This window comes from Microcaecilia unicolor, chromosome 3 (genome assembly GCF_901765095.1).
Source record: "Microcaecilia unicolor chromosome 3, aMicUni1.1, whole genome shotgun sequence".
Taxonomy (NCBI): domain Eukaryota; kingdom Metazoa; phylum Chordata; class Amphibia; order Gymnophiona; family Siphonopidae; genus Microcaecilia; species Microcaecilia unicolor.
Genome location: NC_044033.1, coordinates 393,639,142 through 393,664,866, shown reverse-complemented (window position 1 = coordinate 393,664,866; position 25,725 = coordinate 393,639,142). Strand labels below are relative to the sequence as shown.

The following is a 25,725-nucleotide window of genomic DNA, read 5'->3' as shown; positions in this document are numbered from 1 at the left end:
ATGGCAGCCCACAGAGAAGGCCGGTGCCGTTCGATTATGCCCCTCTAAGTGGTTTACTGTAACATAATAAAACAGCAATCACTAAGCGGTTTACAATAAAATTATAATAAAAGATCAATCAGTAAAACTTGTATGCAAGGACAAACATAAAAGGCATGCTAGATATAATTTTTTTTTTAACTAGCTGGAGTCAAAGAAACACAAAGAGAAAAGATGAGTTGAGCAATTTCTTAAAAACTGACAGAGTGGGCTGATTCCTGACGTGTAACGGCAAATCATTCTAAAGCTCAGTTTCAAAATAGCAGAAGGTGGAGTGACGGGAGATGGTGAGACGAAGTTGAGTTGGAGTGGGTAACACCAGTAAATCATGGTCAGCAGAGTGAAGACACCAAAGTGGAGTGTATGGGATCTGGTGGTTGCTGAAATACACAAGGGCAGATGAGAGCCTGGATTTATATACTAGAAGAAGATTCTTGAATGTGATGCATGCAGAAACTGGTCGCCAATGTTCAGAATGACATGATCAAAGTGATATGCATTATGGAGTATGTTGTGTTTTACTTGAAAACATTTTATAATATGATACATTATGCATGTCTGTTAGTTCATATTTATGTCTAATTTTAAAATATGTTTTTATTATTTTTAATTGATTTATTTATATGTATGCTTTTAAAAAAAATTTTTGATCATTGACTGTCATTGCCCCCGATGCAGTCTTTGTAGTGAAAACACGGCCACATAGGGCTTAATGTTTCTTTGGTGCAATTAACACCTTGTTACATACACAGTTCGTACAGCACAGTGATAGGGATAATTGAACATGCAGAATAATTAATAATCCGCCAGAAAATTCCACAAGAAGATTTCCACTAAACAAAAAATGACTCGGCAACTTCAATACAAAAACATGGCTCTATACCAAACATGAATATAGCCCCTTACAAGAAGGAAAAGGCCTCAAAGAGCTCATAGAAGCTTTTTAAATCTATCGGAGCTAGAACAGATCTTTAGGATCTTCTCTTCATCACTGGCCAAAAAAACTTCAAAAATTGCTGACAACTTCCTGTCATTTACATATTCTGGAACTTTTCTTGAACTTTGGTGTGCTTACAATATTGTTTGAATAATGCTATGCACTCAGCATGAGTACCAACACTTATCTTTAAAGTCAGTACTGGTCTAAGGATCTCACTGCAAATCGGGTGCTCTGCCACGCTTTCTTCGCCCTCTAATCCCGAGCCGATGATGGCCAGTGTTTCGCGCTGCTGCTTCAGGGTCTCGGTGGTGGGGATGATTTGGAGCAGCCACAGCTCGAGCTGAGCCTGGGCCTGGGTCCGCCTGTCTGAAGTGCACTGCATCCACTAAAACTGCTCCAGGGACCTGCATACTGCTGCGATGGAACTGAGTATGACATTTGAGGCTGGCAAAAAATATTTTAAAATAATTTTTTGAGGGTGGGAGGGGGTTAGTGACCACTGGGGGAGTAAGGGGAGGTCATCCCAGATTCCCTCCGGTGGTCATCTGGTCAGTTCGGGCACCATTTTGTGGCTTGGTCGTAAAAAAAAAAAGGACCAAGTAAAGTCGGCCAAGTGCTCGTCAGGGACGCCCTTCTTTTTTCGATTATGAGTCAAGGACGCCCATGTGTTAGGCACGCCCAAGTCCCACCTTCGCTACGCCTCCGACATGCCCCTGGGAACTTTGGGTCATCCCCGCGATGTAAAGCAGTTGTGGATGCCGAAAATCGGCTTTCGATTATACCGATTTGGGCGACCCTGGGAGAAGGACGCCCATCTTCCAATTTGTGTCGAAAGATAGGCATCCTCTTTCGAAAATAAGCTTGTTAGCGTTTTTAACATGCCTGTAAATTTATGGCATGTTAAATGCTAAATCGCCTATACATTTCTATGGGCGCATTAGCGTTTAATGCGTGTAAACCATTTATGTATGTTAAAAACCCTAACACGCCTACAGTGCCGCTTAGTAAACATATGCATAAGTCTTTCCTATTTTAATTTGGTGTTCTTTTCCCCTGTTTACATTTATCATTTTAATTATTGTAGACCACTTTGGTAGTAGATCTAAAAGGTGATATATAAAGCCTAATAAACATAAAGATATTTAAGTTTCACCTCCTGGTGAAATTATATTTGAAACTCTTCAAAAATCTCCATAATTTCATCCTTTGTATCAACTTTATGAAACTGTCTACATTGAATTTTGGTCCTTCAAATTCTTTAAATATGGTCAATGAGAACATAGAAGACTTGCGGTTTAGCACACGAAGAAGCCTTAGCATTGCAGTCCAACTACAAAGTTTAAATCTGGGAAACTCAGATTACCCTTGCTTTTATGTGCTGTGAGAATTTTAGCTGAGTCAAGGCATTCAACTCTCCTAGATGCAGTGGCGTAGGAAGGGGGGGGGCGGTGGGGCGGTCCGCCCCGGGTGCACGTGCTGGGGGGGGGGGGGGGGGTGTCGGCTCGCTGGTTCCCTGCTTTTTCTGCCCCGGAACAGGTTACTTCCTGTTCCGTTCCAGGGCAGAGAGAGCAGGGAAGCAGCAGAGCCGACGCAGCTCCCAGTGACGTGCACTGGGGGCGGATCGGCCCTCCCGCCTGCCCCCCGCTGAAAGGTAGGGTAAGTTTCGGTGGGGGGGTGCACTCCGGAGGGGGAGGGCGCCGTACCCTGCACCCGGGGGGGGGGGTGCGCAGCGGCGACCCGCCCCGGGTGTCAGGCACCCTCACTACGGCACTGCCTAGATGTATTAACATTAAGCATTAAGAATCAGATTGAGCAAGTCAGGTACTAAGATATATTTTCTAGGTACTGTATGATATAACTAGTCACAAACAGGCCTTTGATATGCAGACTATAAATATTTTAAATAAATAAATTTATTGGGGGAAAAGGGAAGAGGAGGATAGTAAAAAGGGGAAAGGATATAGAGATGCAGAGAGAAAAGGGATCTTAGAGGATGGCAATGGAACAGGGATCTCAGGCAGGATAAACAGAGAGATAAGGATGTAAGAATGGGTGGGGGTGTTGAATGAGAGAACAAAGAGAATCATGGAACAGAGGAAGGAGAGGAAAAAGATTCACGAAAGGGTAAAGAAGAAAGAGGGGATCCTGGATTGAGGAAGGGGATCTGGGATTGGGAAATGGAGTTCAGTTCTTTCATACCCCAGAACCAACTCACCTATCCTCTCAAATTCTCAACTGTATAGTTCAAAGCAATTGGGCCTAAGGAAACAGAGAGGAAATATGTGGCTCAACATAACGCTGTTCTCTTTCTCCTCCTGGTACCAATCATTGTAGAAGGGAGAAGAGTTTTTAAATGCACCCTAGCCTCTGTCTAACTTATCCACTTTGTCCTAGGTCCCTTGTAGTGAGCTCACAGGAATCAGGAAAGTCCATTGTCAAGGCTTAATTTTCAACTCTTGCAGTAGCCACAGAATTGCAGAAGGCACTGATTATATATATATAAGTGCTGCCACACAAATAATAGGTAGAACGTTTATGGATGAGATATCTATATAAAGTTATATGTGTATAGACAGCAGTGGCACTTATATGTTTATAAGACTGGAACCGACTTGAACCCTTGGTATGAGCAGTAGACAGGACTTGCTTGGAGGTGAAGTACACTTTGTTTTATTTGGTCCTGAAGAGTGGGGGAAGAATTGCTCTTCAAGGCCCAACTTGGGAATGTGCACTTACTTCCTCCAAAAATGACTACCATCAGAATACTTCTGGTGAAAAATATGGCTGCGGATATTAAACCAGCATTGTAACCAATATACGTTAAACACCAGTGCCAGTGTTTAACCTAATCCATGTATCATCACCACTATCCCTATTGTTCTATAAAATTTTAAAAGATTTTCTTTTATCAACAGAGGAAGGCTTTACTTGTGCATGATAAATGAAAGGAAAATGTCCTACCTGAACAAACATCCTGGTAAGAAGGGTTCTTGGTATAGCCCCCTGCATAGCCAACTTGAGTGGAGTAAATACCTTTCTGCTGCCAAAATTTCTTCTCTGCTCCCCAGAAACAGCCCATACCTGGAAAGACAGTACATAACAGCATGAACATAGAAACTGACAGAAAAGTAATGCTATGATGTCTGTCTTTTGCCCAGTGTCTTGCTTGTTGCAGTACAGTGGACCATCTAGATAGAAAAACATAAAAGCAGGTAAAGGGGCCCTTGTACAAAGGCGTGCTGAAAAATGTCCTGCGGTAGTGTAGATGCGTGCTTTGGGCAAGTGTAGAATAATTTTTCAGCGCACCTGTAAAAAATGCCTTTTTAAATTTTTTTGTCAAAAATGGACGTGCGGCAAAATGAAAATTGTTGCGTGTCCATTTCGGGTCTGAGACCTTACTACCAGCCATTGACCTCACGGTAAAGTCTCACGCAGTAACTAGGCGGTAATAACCTGCGCGCGTCCGAAAATGAAATTGCTGCAAGAGCCCCTCTGTAGCCGGGCGGTAACTCCATTTTGGCGCGTGTTGGGCGTGCGTAGATGCTTACACGGCTTAGTAAAGGGCCCCAAAGAGCAGTATGTGATATCTATGTGGTAGTACGTGTTTCCCCAGCAGCATCTATCACCACTCTGTCAGGACCCAATGCATCTTATCTTTGATACTCTTGCAACCAGCAGAAATGAATAAAAACCTTCAGCTTGAGTCTTCCATACTGAAGAGCATAATGCCAATGACATGTCATGAGATCAACCAGTGGTCATATTTCTAATGATATTTTGAATAGTTATTAGGGTATAACATGGTTTTCTAATCCTACAAAACATTTAATGTCACAAACTTTGATGAAGTTTAATGAATGTCCACCTACCTACAAAATTGCTTGATTGAACAGCAATTGTACTTATTTTTAAACACAATTATTTCTTTGATGCTTTGTAAGCTGTCAAAACACAATAATTTGTACTAATGGTAAACATTTGTTTAATGCACTGTTTCCTGGCTTATGTAATCCTTAAAGGTGGCAGAATAATAATTAACTAAATTATACATCATTCAGGAAAAAAGGGCTCCCAAAGTCAAATCAAATTGATGGTCTTGCACTTGCATCTAATTACTGTAGCTACTGCTATAAATGAATCTTGATAAATTAAAATTTGCTTTATTGAACAATACATGGTGAGAGTAAAAGGTAGAAAGGTCTTTAACGCAGGAAATGAAGAACATTTTCAGCTACAGTACATTCAAGGAACATCAAAAACTGGTAAGTTTTGACCAGTGCAAGATTGTTGCTGGGTCACATATGTAGCACAATGGTCAAATGCTTATGGATTGAAAGTTTGTTATTAAGGAAGCCCCAAATTATATAGAAACAGCAACCTTTCACAGCGTCTTAGTTTCTTATTTTGAAGTTCGCCCATCTTGACATTTAGGTCGACCATCTCTAAGGTCGACCTAAATGTTGAGATTTGGGCGTCTCCGACCATATTATCGAAATGAAAGATGGACGCCCATCTTGTTTCAATAATATGGGTTTCCCCGCCCCTTTGCGGCGCCATCCTTACAGATGGGCACCCTTAGAGATGGTTGTCCTCGTTCGATTATTCCCCTCCACGTAGTACATAAGGAGAAAATAATTTTCACTTGATGGATTGTTAAGCTGTGGAACTCGCTGCCAGCTGATTGGTAAAAGCAGCGCAGTTGGGTTTACAAAAGGTTTAGACAAATTCCTAGAGTCAAAATCCATAAACTGTTATTAAGGTAGACCTGTGAAAAGCCACTACTTATCCTAGGTGTAAATAGCATGAAGCTATCTACTTTCTTGGACCCTGTCAGGTTCTGTGTCCTCAATTGGCCACTTTAGAAACAGGATATTGGACTTGATGGAGGTTTGATCTGATCCAGTGTGGCAATTCTTATGTTCTTAAATGAATGTAATAATGCAAAGAATATCTAGCTATACGAACAAAATAAGACAACTGGAATTTTAAAAAATAAACTGTAAATGTTCTGAACATTACTTCAGGAATACAGGAATGTATGGGGAAAGTAAAGCTGTGATTCAACAGGCTACATTAAAATAAAAGATAGAAAAACTAAGCTGGAGAAGAAAGCAATGATGTATCACTAGGAGGCATTCATAAGCAGTGGTGTGCTGGTAAATTTTTAACAACAGGCTCTCTCCCCGGTCCACCTCTGCATCCCCCCCCCCTGTCTACCTCTGCACCCCCCCCCCCCCCCCAAAATTGCAGAGCTGGCTATACCCAGGGAGAGAGCTGGGGGGGGAGGGGTCATGCATTACTCTCTCCGGGAAATTTTTTTTATTTTTAAATGCTTCCAGGTTCCAACCTAATTCAAGTTTAACGTGGGATAAAATGCCATAAATAAATAAGTAAATAAATAGACAGAAATTCTGAACATTGAGAACCTGATTCCCATAACATGATGTCTGTTTTAGATGCCCATTACCAGGAGAAAAAAAACTCTGCAGGGTTAAATGTCATAAATAAGTAACTAAATAAATAAATGGATAAATAGAAACTCTGAATGCTGAGCACCTGATTCTTATAATATGACATCTGTTTTAATGGCCCTTTACCAGGAGAAAAAAAGATCTCTGCACAAATATAAATACATGCTAGGGTGTCCCTATAACCAGCCCCTCTAAATGACACACTGAATATGATTGATAACAAATTACTACTCTATCTACGAAAAGTTATTCCATTACTATACTTCCTCTGACCTCTGTGTACATCTGTATGCTGCCAAAGCTGGCATGTTTGAAAACATAAGAGAGATTGAATTAAAATGCTACAACAATAAATAACAACAACCTAGATGCAGCAGCTCATAAGTTTGCTTGATTTTGTTTTCAGTTTAACGGCGAAGACAGCTGCACAGGAAGGGGAAACAGACTAACTTAAATAGCTTCAACTTTTTTTTTTTTTACTTCATGTTGTCTTCATTCAAACCCAGCATCATCTCCCTCCTGCTGCTCCTCTGTGAGTCCTACCTCTCTCTCAGCTTCCATTCCCTCTGGCCATTGTTCAAACAGCTGTAGTGGTAACACAGACGCTGCCTGATCCACCCGGAGCCTGTCTCTGCCGAGTAAGTGTACAGCCCCGCTGATGCAACTTCCTGTGGGTGGGATCTAGCAGAGAAAAGGCTCCGGGTTGGTCAGGCAGTGGTGAGGGGGGGATGATGATCCTAAGGGACGACATGATGAGGTATGCTGGGAACCTATGGGAGGGTGGGGGCTTGGGGAGAAGGGAGAGAGGAGGAGGAAAAAAACAGATGCTTGTGTGCTTGTTGCCTGACTCCAACAACCGGCTCGCAAAAATCTGTAAAATTTAACAAGGGGCTCGTGCGAGCTGGTGCGAGCCGGCTCCAGCACACCACTGTTCATAACAGACCTCTATGATGACAACATAAGGTCTAAAACCTGTTGAAAAACATCAACAAGGAAAATGGAATGTGCAATCATAATGAACAATGAGATCAGAACTGTTCTCAATAAAATGAAAAAGAGTACAGAAGTAGGCCCAGAGAAATAGTGTTGAAATGCTACACACCTTACAGTAAATGATTTTCGGTAGAGATGAAATCAAACACTTTACCCATAGACCTAAAATATGACTTTTAAAGAGAAACTATATAAAACCTCTATACCAACTCTAGCTTAATGCATGAACAATCTCCTCTGTGTCATAAAGGAGTGAAATTTCATGAGTGCTTCTTGTTGGTTCCTGCTTCACTTAATTAACATCTAAGTTGGGCAGGACTAAAATTCTGGCACCTGTCTGTGCACACTTCATAGCTAATGTCAGGCACAGAAAAAAGTAACATAGGAGAATGAAGGGACTGAGTTATGAAAGAGATTTTTCCTATTCCAGGGCCTTCATATATTAAACAGGTAAAATAGGAAGACATAATGATGGCCACATGGCATGCCCAGCCAAATAGTAGGCCAAGAATAAATAAATAAACAAACAAACAATAAGGGATGACAGAGACGGAAACTAGTTTGGAAGTATGGTAACTGAGGGGTATATAAAAAACAAATGATCCACAGTCCTTACTTTCTTTCACTTTGAAGGGCTATACATCTTATTTTGCCTGCCTGGCTACTAGGATGTTGGCTGTTGCAGTTTTATTTATTTATTTATTTATTTATTTATTGCATTTGTATCCCACATTTTCCCACCTATTTGCAGGCTCAATGTGGCTTACATTATGCCATAGTGGCGATCGCCATTTCCGGAATGAGAAATACAAGTGGTATTGCATTAGAGTTCATAAGTGACACAGTAAATTAAGCAGTCAAGTATAGAGAGTTTGTTTTTGTCCAGTTCTGGTATAAGTTTCGTTGTCTGGTATTTAGGATGGATCATTGTGGTATGCCTTTTTGAACAGGTTGGTTTTTAGTGATTTTTGGAAGTTTGTTAGGTCGTGCATTGTTTTTATGACGTTTGGTAGTGCATTCCATAGTTGCGTGCTTATGTAGGAGAAGCTGGATGCATATGTTGATTTATATTTTAGTCCTTTGCAGCTGGGGTAGTGGAGATTCAGGAATAATATGCATGCTGACCTTTTTGTGTTCCTGGTTGGTAGGTCTATGAGGTCTGACATGTAGACCGGGGCCTTGCCGTGAATGATTTTATGAACCAGGGTGCAAATTTTGAACACAATATGTTCTTTGAGTGGGAGCCAGTGTAGTTTTCTCTTAGGGGTTTGGCGCTTTTGTATTTTGTTTTTCCAAATATGTCTGGCTGCTGTGTTTTGGGCAGTTTGGAGTTTCTTAATGATTTGTTCTTTGCATCCGGCATAAATTGCATTGTAGTAATCTAGGTGGCTTAGCACCATTGATTGTACCAGGCTGCGGAATATTTCCTTGGGAAGAAAGGTTTTACTCTTTTGAGTTTCCACATTGAATGGAATATCTTCTTTGTTGTATTTTTCGCATGGCTTTCTAGTGTGAGATTTTGATCAATTGTAACTCAGAGAATTTTCAGGCTATCTGAAACAGGAAGGGTGTAGTCTGGGGTGTTTATAGTGGAGGGTTTGTTCGTATTATATTGTAATGAGAGGACGAAACATTGTGTTTTTTCTGCTTTGAGCTTTAGTTGGAATGCATCCGCCCATGAATTCATTATTTGGAGGCTGTGTTTGATTTCATTTGTGATTTCTGTTAGATCATGTTTGAACGGGATGTAGATTGTGACATTGTCTGCATAGATGTAAGGATTGAGGCCTTGGTTGGATAGCGATTTGGCTAGGGGTGTCATCATTAGGTTGAAAAGGGTTGGTGAGAGCGGTGATCCTTGGAGTACTCCGCATTCAGGTTTCCATGGTGATGATGCATTCGAATTTGATATCACTTGGTATGTTCTTGCGGTTAGGAAGCCATTGATCCATCTAAGTACGCTTCCTCCAATCCTAAAGTATTCTAGGATGTTCAATAGTATTTTATGGTTAGCCATGTCGAACGTGCTGGGCATGTCGAATTGTAGGAGACGTACACTATTGCCAGTTGCAATTGTTTGTTTGAATTTGGTTAGGAGAGTGATTAGTATTGTTTCAGTGCTGTGGTTGGATCGAAATCCTGATTGTGATTCATGTAGTATTGAGAATTTGTTTAAGTAGTCAGTAAGTTGCTTGATTACCATGCTTTCCATTAGTTTTACTGCCAGAGGGACAGATGCTACTGGGCGGTAGTTGGTTATGTCATTTGCTTTTTTCTTTGGGTATTGGGGTGAGTAATATATTTCCTTTATCCTTAGGGAACAGTCCATGTTGTAACATGTAGTTTACATATGACATGAGGTCTGTTATGAAGCATTGAGGGGCGGATATTATTAGGTTGTTGGGACATATGTCCAGTTTGCAGTGGGATTTGGCGAACCTGTTGATTGCTTGGGTGATGGTTTCATTGGTCAGTTGATAGAAGTTTGTCCAGATTCGGTCTGCTGGGTATTCATCAGGGATTAGGTCCAGACAGTCAATGAATTTTTCATGGTTGGTGGTATTAAGTGGTAACGTGAGTCGTAGTTTTATAATTTTCTCGTTGAAGTATTTAGCAAGGTTGTCTGCTGATGGGGTGTCTGTGTTGGTTGTGATAACCGATGTGGTGTCTAGTAGTTTGTTCACGAGTTGGAAAAGTTTATGTGTGTCTTTGTAGTCTGGCCCTATTTTGGTTTTGTAGTATGACCTTTTGGTTTGTCTTATTGTATATTTGTATTTTCTTTGCATTTGTTTCCATGCGTTGTGTATTCATCTTTCATTTTTTTCCATGAAGTCTCCTAACTTGTGTTTTTAATTTTTTCAGTTCTTCGTTAACCATGGTATTGAGATGTGTCTTCGTGAGGTTCTTGTTTGTAATGGTGCCATTTTTTTCTAATATGCTTCTGCATCTCTTGTCCCAATTTAGGAGGTAGTGTTTGGAGTCTGTTTGTGCTATCCATTCGTTCCTGTAGATCTGTTGCCAGAATGTTACAGGGTCAATTTGGCCTCTTGTGGTGTAGGTTGTGTGTTCTTGCTTGTGGTATGAGCCTTTCTTCGCCATTGTAGGGATAGGTTTAGTTTGTGGTGGTCTGACCATGGTATGTCTGTCCATTTTGTATCTGTTAATATTAGGTTTAAGTCTGAGGACAGTTTGTGTGTGATGAGGTCGAGTGTGTGTCCTTTTAATATGGGTTGCTTGCATAGTGGGCCAGTTGAGGTTCCAAAGTTGGAGGAAATCCTTGCATTCAAGTGCATTGGTTGCGTTATGGTCTTCTAGGTGTAGGTTTATGCCCCCTATTATAAGTAGATTGGAGTTAGATACACAGGTATTCGATATGAAATCCATGAAGTCTGGTTGGCATTCTTGCCAGTTACCTGGTGATCTATAAAACAAGACAATATTTAGGTGGTCAAGCAAGGTAATACGGTGGATTCTAACTGAGGCGATTTCAATTTGTGGTGTTAAAGATTCGGCTGTTGTAGTTACGGTGAAGTGGGATCTATGGATTAGTGCTATGCCTCCTCCTCTTTTTGCTTTTCTTGTCCAGTGAGTGATTTTGTATCCTGGGGGGCACAGATCTAAGATTATGGGGTCCTTATGATTGTGGATCCATGTTTCGCTGATGAATAGTAGATCGAGGTTGTCTGCCGTGATCCAGTCTGTTATTGTTGTTTTGTTGACTACTGATCTGGCGTTTATGTATCCCACTTGAATTGTTTGGTAGGGGTCAGCTGGGTTCAAGGTTGTGTTGATTTTCGCTAGTTGTCTATTTTCTTGTAGTGTGGGTTTGTTGTGTCCTTTCTTTCCTTTGTATTGATTTTGTCCGCATATGGTAGTTCTTCCAGTGTTTTGGTTGTTGTTATTTTGGTGATGTGTATTGCATCTGGGTAGTCTGTTGAGCTTTTGTATTGTGGGTATGTTGTTGGTGTCCATGAGGGGGATGGTTTGTGTGTGGTGAATTAGGGATAGTGAATGCTAAGTAGTAGTAGTAGTAGTAGTAGATAGTGAATAAATTATTAGGAGCAGTTTGGTGGTGTTCATTTTGGTGTTATTTTGCTTTGGGTTGTTGGATGATCAGGATCAGAGTACAATCGGGACATTCTAGTTTTAGAATGTGATTAGGGTCAACAGAAAGACAAAACTGGAGATGTGTCCTGTGTGAGCTTAGCCCTGAGCTGTAATGGTTGCATAACATTCATTTATTCAATTTTCTGGATCACCTTTCTATAAAAGGCTCAAAGCAATGCATAATATATGAAGGGCAATTCTATAGATTGGCGCCTAACATAGGTACCAATTGGATGCATAAGTTATATAATAATAGCATTTATGTGTGTGATTTGTGCCACAAATTGGCATATACTGTAACGGATCCTCCCTTCCGCCTGAAGGTCCTCGGGATCTCCCCTTCACCCTGGCTACTCCACCTCCTGGTTCACTGCAGTCCACGGGCAGGGCTCAAAGAAATCAACTTCAAAGCAAACCTAACAAGTTCTTTATTTTGCTTGGGATCTAACAGTCCAGCAGTTCAAATAGACAAAATACTTGAAGTGAAAAAAAAACCTCCCAATTCCCCCTGTTGCTCCTCTCAGGGGTACAACCACAGCAAGAAGAAAAAAAACAACAACTTTTAACTCCCAGGCTTCCAGCACCCAGCTGGTTCCTTACAGACAGTTTTATAGCCCTGGGTCTTCTTTCTCCCCTCCCCCTCTCCCTTTCTCTCCCCTTGGGAGGGGGCAAAACACTGCAAGCAGTTCCAGCAACAAAAACCCAAACACAGTTCTTGAGGCTTCAGCACACAGCTCAAAACCCCTTCAGTTTCTTTTAGGCTTTTTAGCCACAGTTCACAATCCACCTTCCTCCTGCTGGGGCTCAGCCCACTCCGAGAAAATCTCTCATCCCTCTTCAACCAGAACTCTTTAAACTCCCAGTTCAATCACAGCCTGAGCTCTGGAAAATGAAAAGGCCCCACCCATCTGGGTCACTCTCTCTAAGCACTGACCCATCCTCCCACTTGACCTTTCCTCTTCCCTCTCTTAGCCCAGCTACCATACCATGAGGTTACCTGCTCTCTTATTTTGTTACCTAAGGAGTGAGCCCAGGCTGAGAGGTCCATAGGCTCTTCCTTGCTCTCCCTCCCTTTCTCTCTGCCCAGCTTCTTGATACTCCATGGACTCCCCGTCCCACCCACTTTGCAGCTGTTCCTCTTTCCCTTGATTACCCTGCAGGGGCACCACCCTTTCCTTGTTAGAGTTCTCCCCCTGTTCCTGCTGGGGAAGGTAATCTCTGTACCAGGCTTTTCCCCGAGGTTGCTGGGAAATGTAGTCTCTTCCTCTCCTCCATTTTGTAGGGGTCACGAACCTTTCTCTGCTCTCTCTCGGGGGATGCTGGGTAATGTAGTCCTTTTCTCTCCACCCTTTTCTAGGGGGCATTACTACTTCTCTCGCGCTCTGGGGATGGAATGGAGGCAAGGCTCTGTTCTGCCTACATCTGCTCGTGAGCCGCCTCCCTTCTTCCTCTTCCACTACCATCTTATCTACCCTCAGGTCCTCTCCTTCACAATACGCACATAAGTGCTAGGCATTATTCTATAACTAGTAAAAGAGGCCTGTTTCTGAGCAAATGAAATGGGCGCTAGCAAGGTTTTCGTCGGCAACACCCCCCTGCCAACCCCTTCGTTGTTGTGGCATTGCTCCGCCCTCAACGTCATGATGTTTGATGCGAGGGCGGGGCCCATAACGATTTCCCACCCCCCCGCCTCCCTCCCTCCCTCCCTGCCAACCCCTTCGTTGTTCTGCCCTTGCTCTGCCCTCGAGGGCGGGGCCCGGAGCAATTTTGGTGGCTTCACCACCACGAACCTTCGAACCTTTCTGAGGGAAGTCAGGGCTTGGCTTCACTGACGTCACTGTCTTCAGAACGTTGAGGGTGAGTTTTATATATATAGATAAATGCACCAAAATTGCTAAGCACGTAGGTTCGTGGGGAGCATACACATGGGCAGAGAGTGGGTGGGTAGAAGCTGTGTTTCTGAGGTATGTGCTGTAACACAGCAAACCCTTAGGGCACTCCAGTAGTGCTATCCAGCTGGCCGTACTAATGCTTGAGCCTTAAGAGCTTTAACCACTCACATTTACAATTTAAAAAAAAAGCGTGAGAGAAATCCACAGATGCACTTGTTACCAGCTACAGTAGTCCTTACCTTTCAGGAGGAACAGCAAAACGCATTTAAATTCCCTTCATAAAGCTGAACACTGCTTTCCACGTGACCATCAATATTATTCTTGTCCTTTAGAACTTCCTATGTCTCTGTCTCACAGACAAGGAACAAGGCAAAAAGCAATTTAGCAAATATACAAATTATGTCTCTTGAACCCACTGTCTTAGATCCTTTAAAAACATAACCAAGGACCAGAAAGCCTGGCTCCCCTCAACAGGCACTAGGAGCACTCATTCTAACAGCCAACACCCCTGGATAGTACCAAACACATACCAACTTTTGAAAGTACTATCCTACACCCTGGCTGTTGTATTAACCAAAAAGAAAAAGATCAGAAAAACGTCCTTCTGGCCTCACCTTTGCAGTTCAGTCTTCAAAACATATAAAAACAAGTACTCAGTTCCAGGTACAAAGCTTAGATTGTGAACCCACTAGGGACAGAAAAAGTACCTGCATTTATGTAAACTGCTTTGGTTGTACTGACAGAAAGGTGGTATATCAAATTTATGACCATTTACCCCTTTACCCTTTAAACTGTCCCCATCTACTAACCAAACTCCTTCCTTGTTACCTTATTCATTTCTGAGCTTCACAGGCAGGGTTCTCAGAGTGGCTTCTGTCCAGGACTCCCTGGGCTATTGTCGCCTCCCTTCTGATTAGGTCTTTGTATCTGGTTTGTAAGCCTGAGGGTTGGTGTCTGCCCCTGGACACTCCCCCTTCCTGCTCAGACTTTCTCCCTAAGAACATAAATTTATTAAGACTCTTCAGTCCCCTCCCATCTGGTAAGATTCCAGATCAGGTTTTCCTCCTTTCCCAAGGTTTCCATACCAGACAATGGTTTAACTTGGCTGCCTATGAGGGGCTACGGGAAGTAGAGTAAGTGCCTTATTCATCACAGTGTGTAACTTATGGAATACTATAAATTATGCACATTTCAGGGCTCACTTAGGCGCCAACAGCTGGCATAACTGTTAGCGCCTAACTTTAGGCGCATCAATGCTGACTTCCACTCGTGTTCTATAACCCAGATGCCATTATAGAATTGGCTCTAAGCAAACGGTAGTGAGGCGCCTACATCTTGGCTCCAATTTCTAGAATTCCCACCAAAATGTTACAATACAAATATAACTGGGTGCTAAAACAAATACACAACAGTATAGATATAATACAATTTCAAGCTGTCAAATACTACTGCCAGAAAAATAGTCATAATCAGGGCATTCCACAGCCTTCTTGCTTAGCTTGCAGGGTCATTGGTATTTGGTACTTGTGAGACTCCAAGAAAAAATGTAAATGGAAACATTTTATGATGTTGCATATTTTGCAGATGCATGTGCAAAGTATATGGGGGAAAGCAGGAAAAAAAAATGAGATCCCCAAATGTCTTTCTGCTGGCCTGCTTCAGCCCTACCTCCTCAGCCAAATATTTTCCCTGCAAGGAAAATATGCTTGCTGTCAGCAGAACACATACTTTCCCCATAGTGAGCCTCGGCCAATTTTAAAGTGACTTCTTCTACAGGTAAACAAGTTTACCTGCAAAACTACTTTTGAAAATTGCCCCATTTTGGAACAAAGAGCAAACATTCAAAGGCAGTAAAAAAAAAAAAAAGCCGTGTCTAATTTTACACCTATACACCGATATCCTTTCTTCATTACTGCTTCCTTTGGAAAAGTATTCCAAAATTTTTGGGCATAGCCGGAAGAGGTACACACATAGGATCTAGTTAGTCCCCATTTTATCAAAGACAAGAGAAACAAAAGCATTTCACTCCATGGACCCAGGGGTTCAAATAGTTTCGTATTTATATAGCCCCAATCTGAACCAACCCAGACCGTATACCTTTCATGCTTTGAACTTCGATTGCATCACTACTGAGAATCAGCACAGAATTTTAAGATTGTGCCTGACCTAATCCATATAGTTACAGCCTGAAATAAAACAGACAGCTGAATTTTGAACCCGATGCAGCCTACATGTACTCTGCTGGAAGTCCCACAAACCAATCATTGCAATAGTTAAACTTATTCATGGCCAATGTATGCAATATTGTTGTTGTGGTTTTTTTTTAACAGATTTGTACAAATAAGGTTTAACTGATATACCATTTAAAGCTTAGAACAACAGATTTTGCAGCAGCTGAAATGGTATCATCCATCATCAGTTTAGAATCTGTAATCATTCCCAAGCCCTTGACTTGAGAATTCAATGGTATGGTATGATACTGAAACTTCACTTATCATTAATCATACGTTGGCTTCCAAAACGAGGATATTAGTAACCCACAGCATTTTGTTTTCTGAGGAATTTAATTGTAATTTGCTGCCATTCATCCAAAGGATTGGAGCTCAAAGGACAATACAGTTAAATATCATGTACACAGAAAAAAAAAAAAAAGAAACACCCAACAACAACCCCAAATGCCAAAGGAATGAATAATATTCAGCAAAGAGCACAAATAAACATTAAGCAAAGAAGTGGATAAAGCAGATCCCTGAGACACTCCATACTGCATAATTTTTGCAATAGGTATTTGCTCTCATCGCATCGCTTTCTGCACTCATGTTCTAAAAAAGAAATAGAGCAATTTAATATTGTACCTGTTATGTAAGTTGCCACAGCCCAAACAAAAAGGGCGCAATATTCAAAGGGATTTAAAAAGGAAGGAAAAGCCTCTGCCTGCTTAAATCATACTCAGCGGGCCAACCACCAATTAACCAGGCGATACTGCTGAATATCAGAACTAACCAGCTATTTGGAAAGTAAGCAGGAGAGGGGTGTTATAAGGCAGAGTTGGTGAGGAGAGGGCAGTTATGCGGGTCCTGGCAATATTCAGTGCCAGTGTTGGCTAGCTAACTGGGTATGTAGGATCGCAAAAAATACATTCCTACGTTGCTTGGTTCACTACAAAGGGTGCTGGCACTGAATATTGGCTGGCATCCACATAACTTCTGCGAACCAGCCTATGGAACTCCAAGTTTTAGGCGGGCTACAAATAAGTTAAATAAATGTATTCTCCCCTCCTTCCTGGAATCCCCTCCCCACACTATGACAGACCCACCTCCTGGCCCCCCTTGCAACAATAGTAGCCCTCCCATCCCAATCCCTTTTCACTACAATAGTAGCCTGCCATACCATAACTAGCCCCCCCCTTCCATACACACTCCCAGCACTAGTGGATCCAACCTAATCCACACCACTCATAGCTGTAAACCCCCTCGGGCATACCTTAACTTCCTTGGTGGTCCAGTAGGGTAAATGGGGCAGGAGAGAAGCCCACACTCTCTTGCACCTAGCAGCTGCAACTTAAAAATGGCGGCTATAAACTCTAGAAGTAGTCTTGTGGTACTACTGCTTGGGGCTGACCTTAGCAATATTACTGTGAGACTATCACCAGAGGCCACAACCACAGTTTTCAAGCCAGACTCAACACTTTCGCTGATTCCCCAAATCTGAGCAACCTTCAAGAGCTTCTTCTATCATTTGCGACACCTATATTGCCTCTCTCTTTACATTGAGAAGGCAAGTCTTGTCACAGCTGTACATGCCATGATAACATTAAGAATGGAATACCTACTACTACTAATCATTTCTATAGCGCTACTAGACATATGCAGTGCTGTACACATTATATGCAGATACTTTCTCTGTCCCTAGAGGGCTCACAATTTAAGTTTTTGCACCTCTGGGGCAATGGAGGGTTAAGTGACTTGCCCAAGATCACAAGGAGCTGCAGTGGGAATTGAACCCAGGTTGCCAGGATCAAAGCCCGCTGCACTAACCATTAGGCCACTCCTCCACTCCTCCGTAATGTAGTCTATATTGGTCTGACTATAAAGTGTCTGCACCAGCTCCAGTTGATTCAGAATGCAGCAGCAGCAGCAAGATTAATGGAAAGTTGTAAGCAATGTGACCACATCACACCATTTTAGCTACCAATACAATAGAGGGCAAAATTTAAAACTCTGTGTCTGATCTTCAAGTCCTTTAAAGGAAATGGCCCAGAGTAGTTGAGGAGCAGGATCTCCTTCTACATACCTCCAAGGTCACTAAGGTCATCCCAAGGAGCATCCCTCTCCAAAGGCATCACACGGATATAATGCCCACCAGCAAGTCTGCTCTGGATTAGCCCCCACAATTTGGAATGCACTCCCCGAAGGGCTTCGCTTAACACAAGACTATCTCTACTTCAGGAAGCAGGTGAAAGCTTGGCTGTTTACCTAGGCCTTTAATGGAAGAAGTAACTGACTTGCTAGCCACACACACACACTCAAAGAGTGACACCAACTGCACACACAAAGCAGGACATATTTATCCACTCCTACCCTAGCTGAGATAATACTCAACTACCTTTCTGACTTCATGTGCAACTTTCTTTACATGAGTCCCCTTATTTTCTAACTCCTGTTACTCCCTCTTATCTATCCAAATGTTCCATCTTTGCTTACACCTTATGCTGTCTATTGAAATGTTGTATTGTATATTGTGTTGACTGGGGACCCCTGCCAGCCCAATAGCTGCTGGATGGGCCTGAATTCAAGGTGGGTGGGCCTGTGCCCACTCAGGACCACCCTTGGCTACGCCACTGCTTTTACAAAACCTATACATACCCGGGAGCAACTGTAAATCCTGATGCTGATCTCTGTGATCACAGATGCAGTCCCCCTCTGAAATGGGAAATACATGTAGTTTTTGGTTACCCACATCTAGTCCAGGCAATTTTTTAAAAATTCATTTCTGCACATAAACAGCTTTTAAAATTTTTATTCCACTGTCCCTGCCTGTTGCCTGATGGATTTGTGCTTAGATCAGTTATTTGCATGACCAGGGGGCCATGTAGCATAGCAAGGTGACGTCAGCTATGGCATGCTATCATTATGTGTCACAACCACATTCGTAAAGCAACTAATTCATGAGAGACTGTAATACTGAAAAAAGAAGACAGAAGCTCTGTCAAGAAAAGAAAATACATAACATAAAATAATTCTCAATTTTGCTGCTGGTGACAAGCATAAATACTGCTATCTACCCTGAAACAATACTCTTGGTCCATAGTGTCTTAATCAAAGGCAAAACCCCATCAACAATAGTCTAGGGAACAATAAGAATTCTAAAATGAAGCCAAGAATGATTTAGAAGACAAGCAAACCAGTAGCACACCACAAACCATCCAAATAAAATTGTGATCCTATTTAGGTCAAGGCCAAGGTATTTAAAGTACAACAAACAAGGCATTTTTAGAGATTTCCTTTTCTGACGAACTAACAAGTTCTACACGGAGTTGACCTTCTGTCATCACAATACATATACAGCTGATAAACAAAAAGGAAGCAGGTAACAAAATATACAGTATACTTTGAATAAATGTTCTGCTCTTAATATACACTTAATTTGATGTCACTGTTTTTCATCGTTAATGCCATCCCAACAAAAATTAAGGTGGACTCCAAATATATGTTCTTGATTGTGAATTTACATTTCTGTGGAACTGCAGTATTTATGCACCATATGAGGAAAGACAGAACTTAGGTTCTTTAAAAAAATATTTTGTGACAGAATTGATTTTGATATTTTTCTTGCTTTAGCTATTCTGAATGCAAAAGTAAAGCAAATCATCAGCCACACCGGTGGATAGGTGATGTCTTTGCTACCAACCCTGACCAGTCCATTTCAAAGTTATCTAGAAAATCTTTGAAAGAACTTTGTACATGCATGAGAAATCCAGTGTACTCCTGGTATGCAGCATACCTCAGTTACCAGAAGGAGGGAACAAAATGTGTGACTGATGATTTCTCAATCTTCAGAGAACATCTATTATAGCTGTACACCTATACTTTGACAAAAAATGAGTTTCAAATATACTCCCTAGATACGGTTTGTCTTCCAACATAAAAGGGAAAATAAAAAGTGCTCTGAAGGAACACATCAATGGTCCATCAAATCCATTATGGTCACTCGAAAGTTCACAGAAGGTCCTTTTGGAAAATCCATTTCTGTTTCTCACTCTCCAAAGTAGCTCCCTCTGTTTGCCTAGAGTAGCCTAGTGGTTAGTGCAGCAGACTTTGATCCTGGGGAACTGGGTTCGATTTTCACTGCAGTTCCTTGGGACTGTGGGCAAGTCACTTAACCCTCCATTGCCCCAGGTACAAAATAAGTACCTGTATATATGTAAACTGCTTTGAATGTAGTTGCAAAATACCACAGAAAGGCAGTATATCAAGTCCCATTTCCCCTTCCCTTCCCTTTACGACCATTGCAACATATTGAATGGATTTCAGTGATTCCAAGAACCTAATGTCTGACCAATAGTGTAAAGTCTAGCATTTGTTTCTACTTGTGGTCAGTTTTTAAATTTTCTACTTACAGTGACATGAAAAAGTCCCCACCCCTACTTCTTAGACTTTTTCTAGGATTGCAAGTAGGGGTTTCTACCTTTACCTTTGGGTTCAACCTAAGCCTACCCAAGACAGGCTCCAGAATATGCTTCTCTGAAATCTGGTGAGGAAACAGTGTATTTACAGTTAGCTGCTTAGAGGCTGGGTAATTTTCAGACCACTGATTCACCCTGATAAGTGGCTTTGAAAATTGTCTTCATAAGATAGATTTTCCCTATGTGCATCACTTTGCACTTACTCGTATTACATTTTATTTCCCATTTAGGGCGGTAGTTACTAAACTATGTATAGAGAATTAGCACATATTAAATGGCAAATATTGTACATTAAGGCAAAGCATTCATTTGCTAAACCCATGTTGGTTCTTCTCCATTAAACTATAATATCCATATGCCTAGTAATCCTGTTCTTAATGCATTCTTCTAATTTGCCTGGTACTTACATCAGATGCACTGGGTTACCCTAGAAGTCCTTTTTAAAAATTGGTGTTACACTGGCTGACATCCAAAAAAACTCTGTAATCTGTCTGTTGATGCATTGTGGCAATGGCATCACTCATCATTGTGATTGGTGATTAATCTTGCCTCTAGATAAGGGATAATAATGATGAATAGGCCTAACACATAATTTCATTCAATTAGATGAACTCATAGAGCAAAGGAAATACAGAGACAAAAGTTCAAGGAAAAAAGTGGGCACTTTTAAATAATTATAGTAATGTGCATCAGAATACTTCCTTCTTATATATTTATAGGATATTGAAATGGGTAATGTTAACAGCCAAAAATTTTAAGAACATAAGGACGCACCTCATATCCAACAGTCGCAGGGAAGTGTATTCTGCAGAACAGACCTCCATGCAAAAAGAATGAAGAAACACAGTCTGATTGACATGAAAGGAGATACAGTCTTTGACAGAAAGCACAGAATTGTCTGTATGGAAACTTCCGAGTCAGAAAAGCGTAGAAAGGGACGAGTCAGAAAAGCGGAGAAAGGGATCCCTGCAAGAGAGAGTTTGAAGGTCTAAAACTCTCCAGGCTGATTAAGTGCCAAATAGAAATACTGCCTTTAAAGTAAGATCTTTGATAGTTGCCGAATGAAGGGGCTCAAAGGGGGTTGACTGGAGAACCTTAAGAACCACTTGAAGACTCCACTGAGGACAAATTTTGTAGAGAGGGGGGACACAGATGAGTGACTCCCTTGAGTAATCACACTATATCAGGGTGAGCAGCTGAGACATTCTGTATCTTGCCTCTATGATATGCCAACACTGGCACATGAAAATTCAGCGAATGGAGAGCTAAGCTTTTTTTGAATCCCTCCTGAAGAGAGGATAACATTTGAGACAAGGAAGCACGAAATGGAGAAACACCATTCTGTGCAGACCAGCTCTCAAACGTTCTCCACACTCTAGCATAAGAAGAAGAAGTGAACCACTTTCAGGCTCTCAGCAAGGTAGTAATAGCATCATCCACGTAACCCTTCTTCATCAATCTCTCCCTCTCAAGAGCCAGGCTGTAAGACCAAAGCAGGAGGGATCCTCCATAAGTACTGGACTTTGGTGCAATAAGCCCATCTGTGTAGGAACAGTCAACCTAGGAGAGATTTGAAGACAGATGAGGTCCACATACCAAGAACATCTAGGTCAGTATGAAGCTACAAGAACGACCTTCCTGGGATGACGTACAATCCTGTGCAATGTTCTTCCCACAAGAGGCCATGAAGGAAACACGAAAAGGAGGCCAACTGATGGCCAATGCTGTACCAGTGCATCCATGTATCTGGACTGAGGCTATGACAGAACGAACAGTCTCCATATGGAAGTGCAGCATTCTGAGTGACTTATTCACCTCTCTGAGATCCAGAACCAGGCAAAAAGAGTCTTCTTTCTTTACGATGACAAAATAGATGGAATATCAACCCGTGCCCCTCTCTGCTGGAGGAACAGACAGAATGGCCCCCAGTCGCCTTAAGGAGGCTAAGGTAGTTAGCACTGCCCAACTTTTTACAGAGCTGCTGCAAGGGGACGGCATGAAAAGATGTGTGAGTGGCTTTGAAAATTCTAACTTGTAGCCATGGAGAATGATATCAAGGACCCGTTGGTCTGCAGTAATGGTGGTCCACTCCTTGTGAAAGCAGGAAAGATACCCACCTATGTCTAAGTACAAGGAGTGAACCTTGACCCCATCATTGTTTATTTTATTTTTATTTTATTTACATCAATTTATATACCGTATCTTATTGCTACTGCAAGACAGAACGGTTTACAATTTATATTTATATTTATATTGTGAGGGCTGCGAAGAGGGAGAGTTCTTGAGGAAGCGGAAAAGGGCTTCTTGCCTCCTTGAAAGCAAGACCAAGTCTGAGGAAAGCAAGGTTTTTGAGGGTATGCACTAGCCTTCCCCTGGTCTATACCTCCACGCTTTTCATAAATGAGACTTAGCCACCCGGAGATGAGGCTTAGGCTTGTCCTCAGGTAGCCACTGGACCTTGGATCCTCCCAGGTCTTGAACAATCTTCTCCAAATGTGCACCAAAGAGTAGTTTCCCCCAAAAGGGCAACATCATCATACAAGATTTAGATGCCACATCAGCGGTCCAATGCCTCAACCATAGCCAGCGTCGTACCGAAATGGCCAAGTCCATACCCTTAGCTGATGCTTTGAGAATATCATAAAGAGCGTCTGACGAATAGGACAACTCCACCTCTAGGATGGGGAGAAAGTCTGGAGGCAAGTCCAACACGGAAAATTGTTGAATCCACGATAAAGAAGCCCTGGCTACAAAAGAAGAAGAAATTGCTGACTAAGAACTTAACACAGCTAGTTGAAAGGCAAGCTTTAAGGAGACCTCAAGCTTATGGTCATGCATATCCTTTAAAGCAGTGCCGCCTTCATCAGGGATTGTAGTACATTTAGTAACCACCATAATAAGGGCATCCATCTTAGGTAGAGCAAACTGTTCTAAATCAGACAGCACAAGGGAATATAATTTGGACATAGCACAAGCCACCTGGAAGGGGGTCTCCCACTGAGCTGCAATAAGCTCCTGCATAGCCTCTTGAATATGGAAAGATACAGGAGGTCTCTTAGTACCTGACATAATATAGGAGAAGGACTGAGAAGCAGGGGAAGAAATGTTTAGTACCTGACATAATATAGGAGAAGGACTGAGAAGCAGGGGAAGAAATGTTTAAAGCCTCCACAAATTTTCTAATCAACAGAGGCAACTCCTCTCTCAAAAACAGCCTAGTTACAATAGGATCATCACTCCTGTCTGCCTCTGAAATGTTCAAGTCAGGGCCATCAGCAGAACTAGGACAGTCAGAATACACAGACAAAACTTCCTCCGAGTCCCAAGAAGGAACATTCTCCAAATCCTGCAAAACGGAAAATTTTCATTTCTTAGGAAGCTGCTTCTCAAAAGCAATGTGAGGCAGCTTGAGCTGACTTTAATAAAAAGGCCCAATGTAATAATAAAAGAACAAATTCAGGTGAAAATGGCAGGGCAGAGACTTCTACCCCCGCAAAACCAACATCCTGGGACACGGTAGCTGGTGAGGAATCCGCTGACAAAATGACCTCCGAAGCCTCATGTCATCAGAGCTGGACTGAACTCCCAGAGAGAGAGTACCAACGACCAAAGTAGGCAAAAGTGGCATGTCCACAGAAGTAAATTAAAGCGTGCAGGAACCAGTAGCCAAGAGCTTACCCCCACAGTGCACACAAGACTTAATAGGCTCAGACAGAGAATAACAAATATTCTCACAGAAAACAGCCAGTCTCATGACTTCCAAGGCACTGAAGCCCCACAATCTTCTTACAGCACAAGGCTCTCAAGAACCGCAGTGGTTGCTTTTTTTTTTTTTAGATGGAGGCAGGAGAAAAAGAGAAGGGAAGACTGAGATAAAGAGGTAGAAAGTGGCAACGGGGGGGGGGGGGGGGGGGGGGGGGGGAGAGCAGGGAGGGACCTACACAACTAAGTTTACACCTGAGGCATAGAATATTCTCAACACCAAATTCAAAGAAGTCACCACAGCGCACAACAGCTGCTATCCTGCCTGCTGGAGATAGAGAATAAGAGCTTATGAGGCACAACTCACTAGACCATTAGATCTAACAAGGTAGCCAGAGCTGTACTCACCATTCTGTGTGGCCCCAGTCACCATACTTAAACACTGGTTGTCAGGTCTCCATCATGCCAACCATAAAGGTGGACAAATATGATGGAATCTTGGTTATAAGAACAAAGAAAAAACAACTGGAGGAGACCAATGTAATTCCAACCAGGAAAAACAATTTATTGATAATACTAAAAATATGTAAGATACAAAGGCTAATAAGTCAAAAATATCAAGAACTCTGAATGGACTCAACACAGTCCTGTGTTCCGGCATGGCAAGCGCCCGCCTCAAAGTCAGAGATATTTCAAACTAGTTCATAATGCAAAATTGTTAGCCAGTGAATGGCACTAAAGGGATATCAGCCAATAAGTCACATTATTAACATAAAGCTGTAACACCGTCAAAATGATGAAACAACGTGTAGAAATGAGATTGATTATGTGTCAAAAAAGACAGCATAAATGTAGCCAAATATGATGCAGTCTTAGTTATAACTACATATCATCCCCAAGTATTGCTGACAGTATTCAACTTCCCAGTCAAGATTTTTTCCCTCCCCCCTGAGCTGCACAGCATGCTTACCCTCACCACGTGACAGTACAGTGATCTACAACGCTTGAGTTGCCGAAGCTTCACCTGTCTTTTGCCATTTGCGGAACACAGACCGTAGATGTCAGTCAGGCACTGGCAGGGCCGGTCTTAGGCAGAGGCGACCGAGGCGGCCGCATAGGGCCCCGCGCCTAAGGGGGCCCCGCGCAGCGTGCCTCGCCTCTGCCTCGCCGACCACGCTCGTCTGCCCTCCACCCATGTCCCGCGACGCGAGTCTCCTCGTTCCCCTGCTGCTCCCCCTCCCTCCAGCCACCTGAGACATCTCCCGTCTGACCCCCCTCCCCGACCCGCCAGACGACCCTCTTCTGTCGCCCGCACCTCACCTGACCCGACCCAGCATTTTAAAAAAAAACCTTCAAGCGGCGGTGCCGGTGCCTCGCGTCTGAGGGCAGAAAACTCGCTTCGTTGTTGGCCGGCCTTCCCTCAAGTCCCGCCCTCTGATGTAACTTCCGCAAGGGCGGGACTTGAGGGAAGGCCGGCCAACGACGAAGCGAGTTTTCTGCCCTCAGACGCGAGGCACCGGCACCGCCGCTTGAAGGTTTTTTTTTTAAATGCTGGGTCAGGTGAGGTGCGGGCGACAGAAGAGGGTCGTTTGGCGGGTCGGGGACATGGGTGGATGGCAGGGGAGGGCATAGGGGACGGGGGGTTGCTGGACATGGATGGGAGGGGAGACAGGAGGGTCGCTGGACATGGGTGGATGGCAGGGGAGGGCATAGGGGACAGGGGGGGTTGCTGGACATAGATGGATGGCAGGGGGGACAGGAGGGTCGCTGGACATGGGTGGATGGCAGGGGAGGGGGGTTCTGGACATAGGTGGAGGGTAGGGGGCACAGGAGGGTCGCTGGACATAGGTGGATGGCAGGGGAGGGCAGGGGGCACAGGAGGGTCGCTGGACATGG

General features: G+C 42.8%; 1 protein-coding gene across 2 annotated transcripts in view; it reads right to left on the bottom strand.

Annotated features, from left to right (window-relative positions):
• The window catches only part of MSRA (methionine sulfoxide reductase A), a 701,247-nt gene that overhangs the window by 319,114 nt on the left and 356,408 nt on the right, over positions 1-25,725 (bottom strand). For both annotated transcript variants that reach the window (XM_030198712.1, XM_030198711.1), the window contains exon 3: positions 3,941-4,060. In XM_030198712.1, coding sequence (XP_030054572.1) covers positions 3,941-4,060 — 120 coding nt within the window. The remainder of the gene's footprint in view (positions 1-3,940; positions 4,061-25,725) is intronic.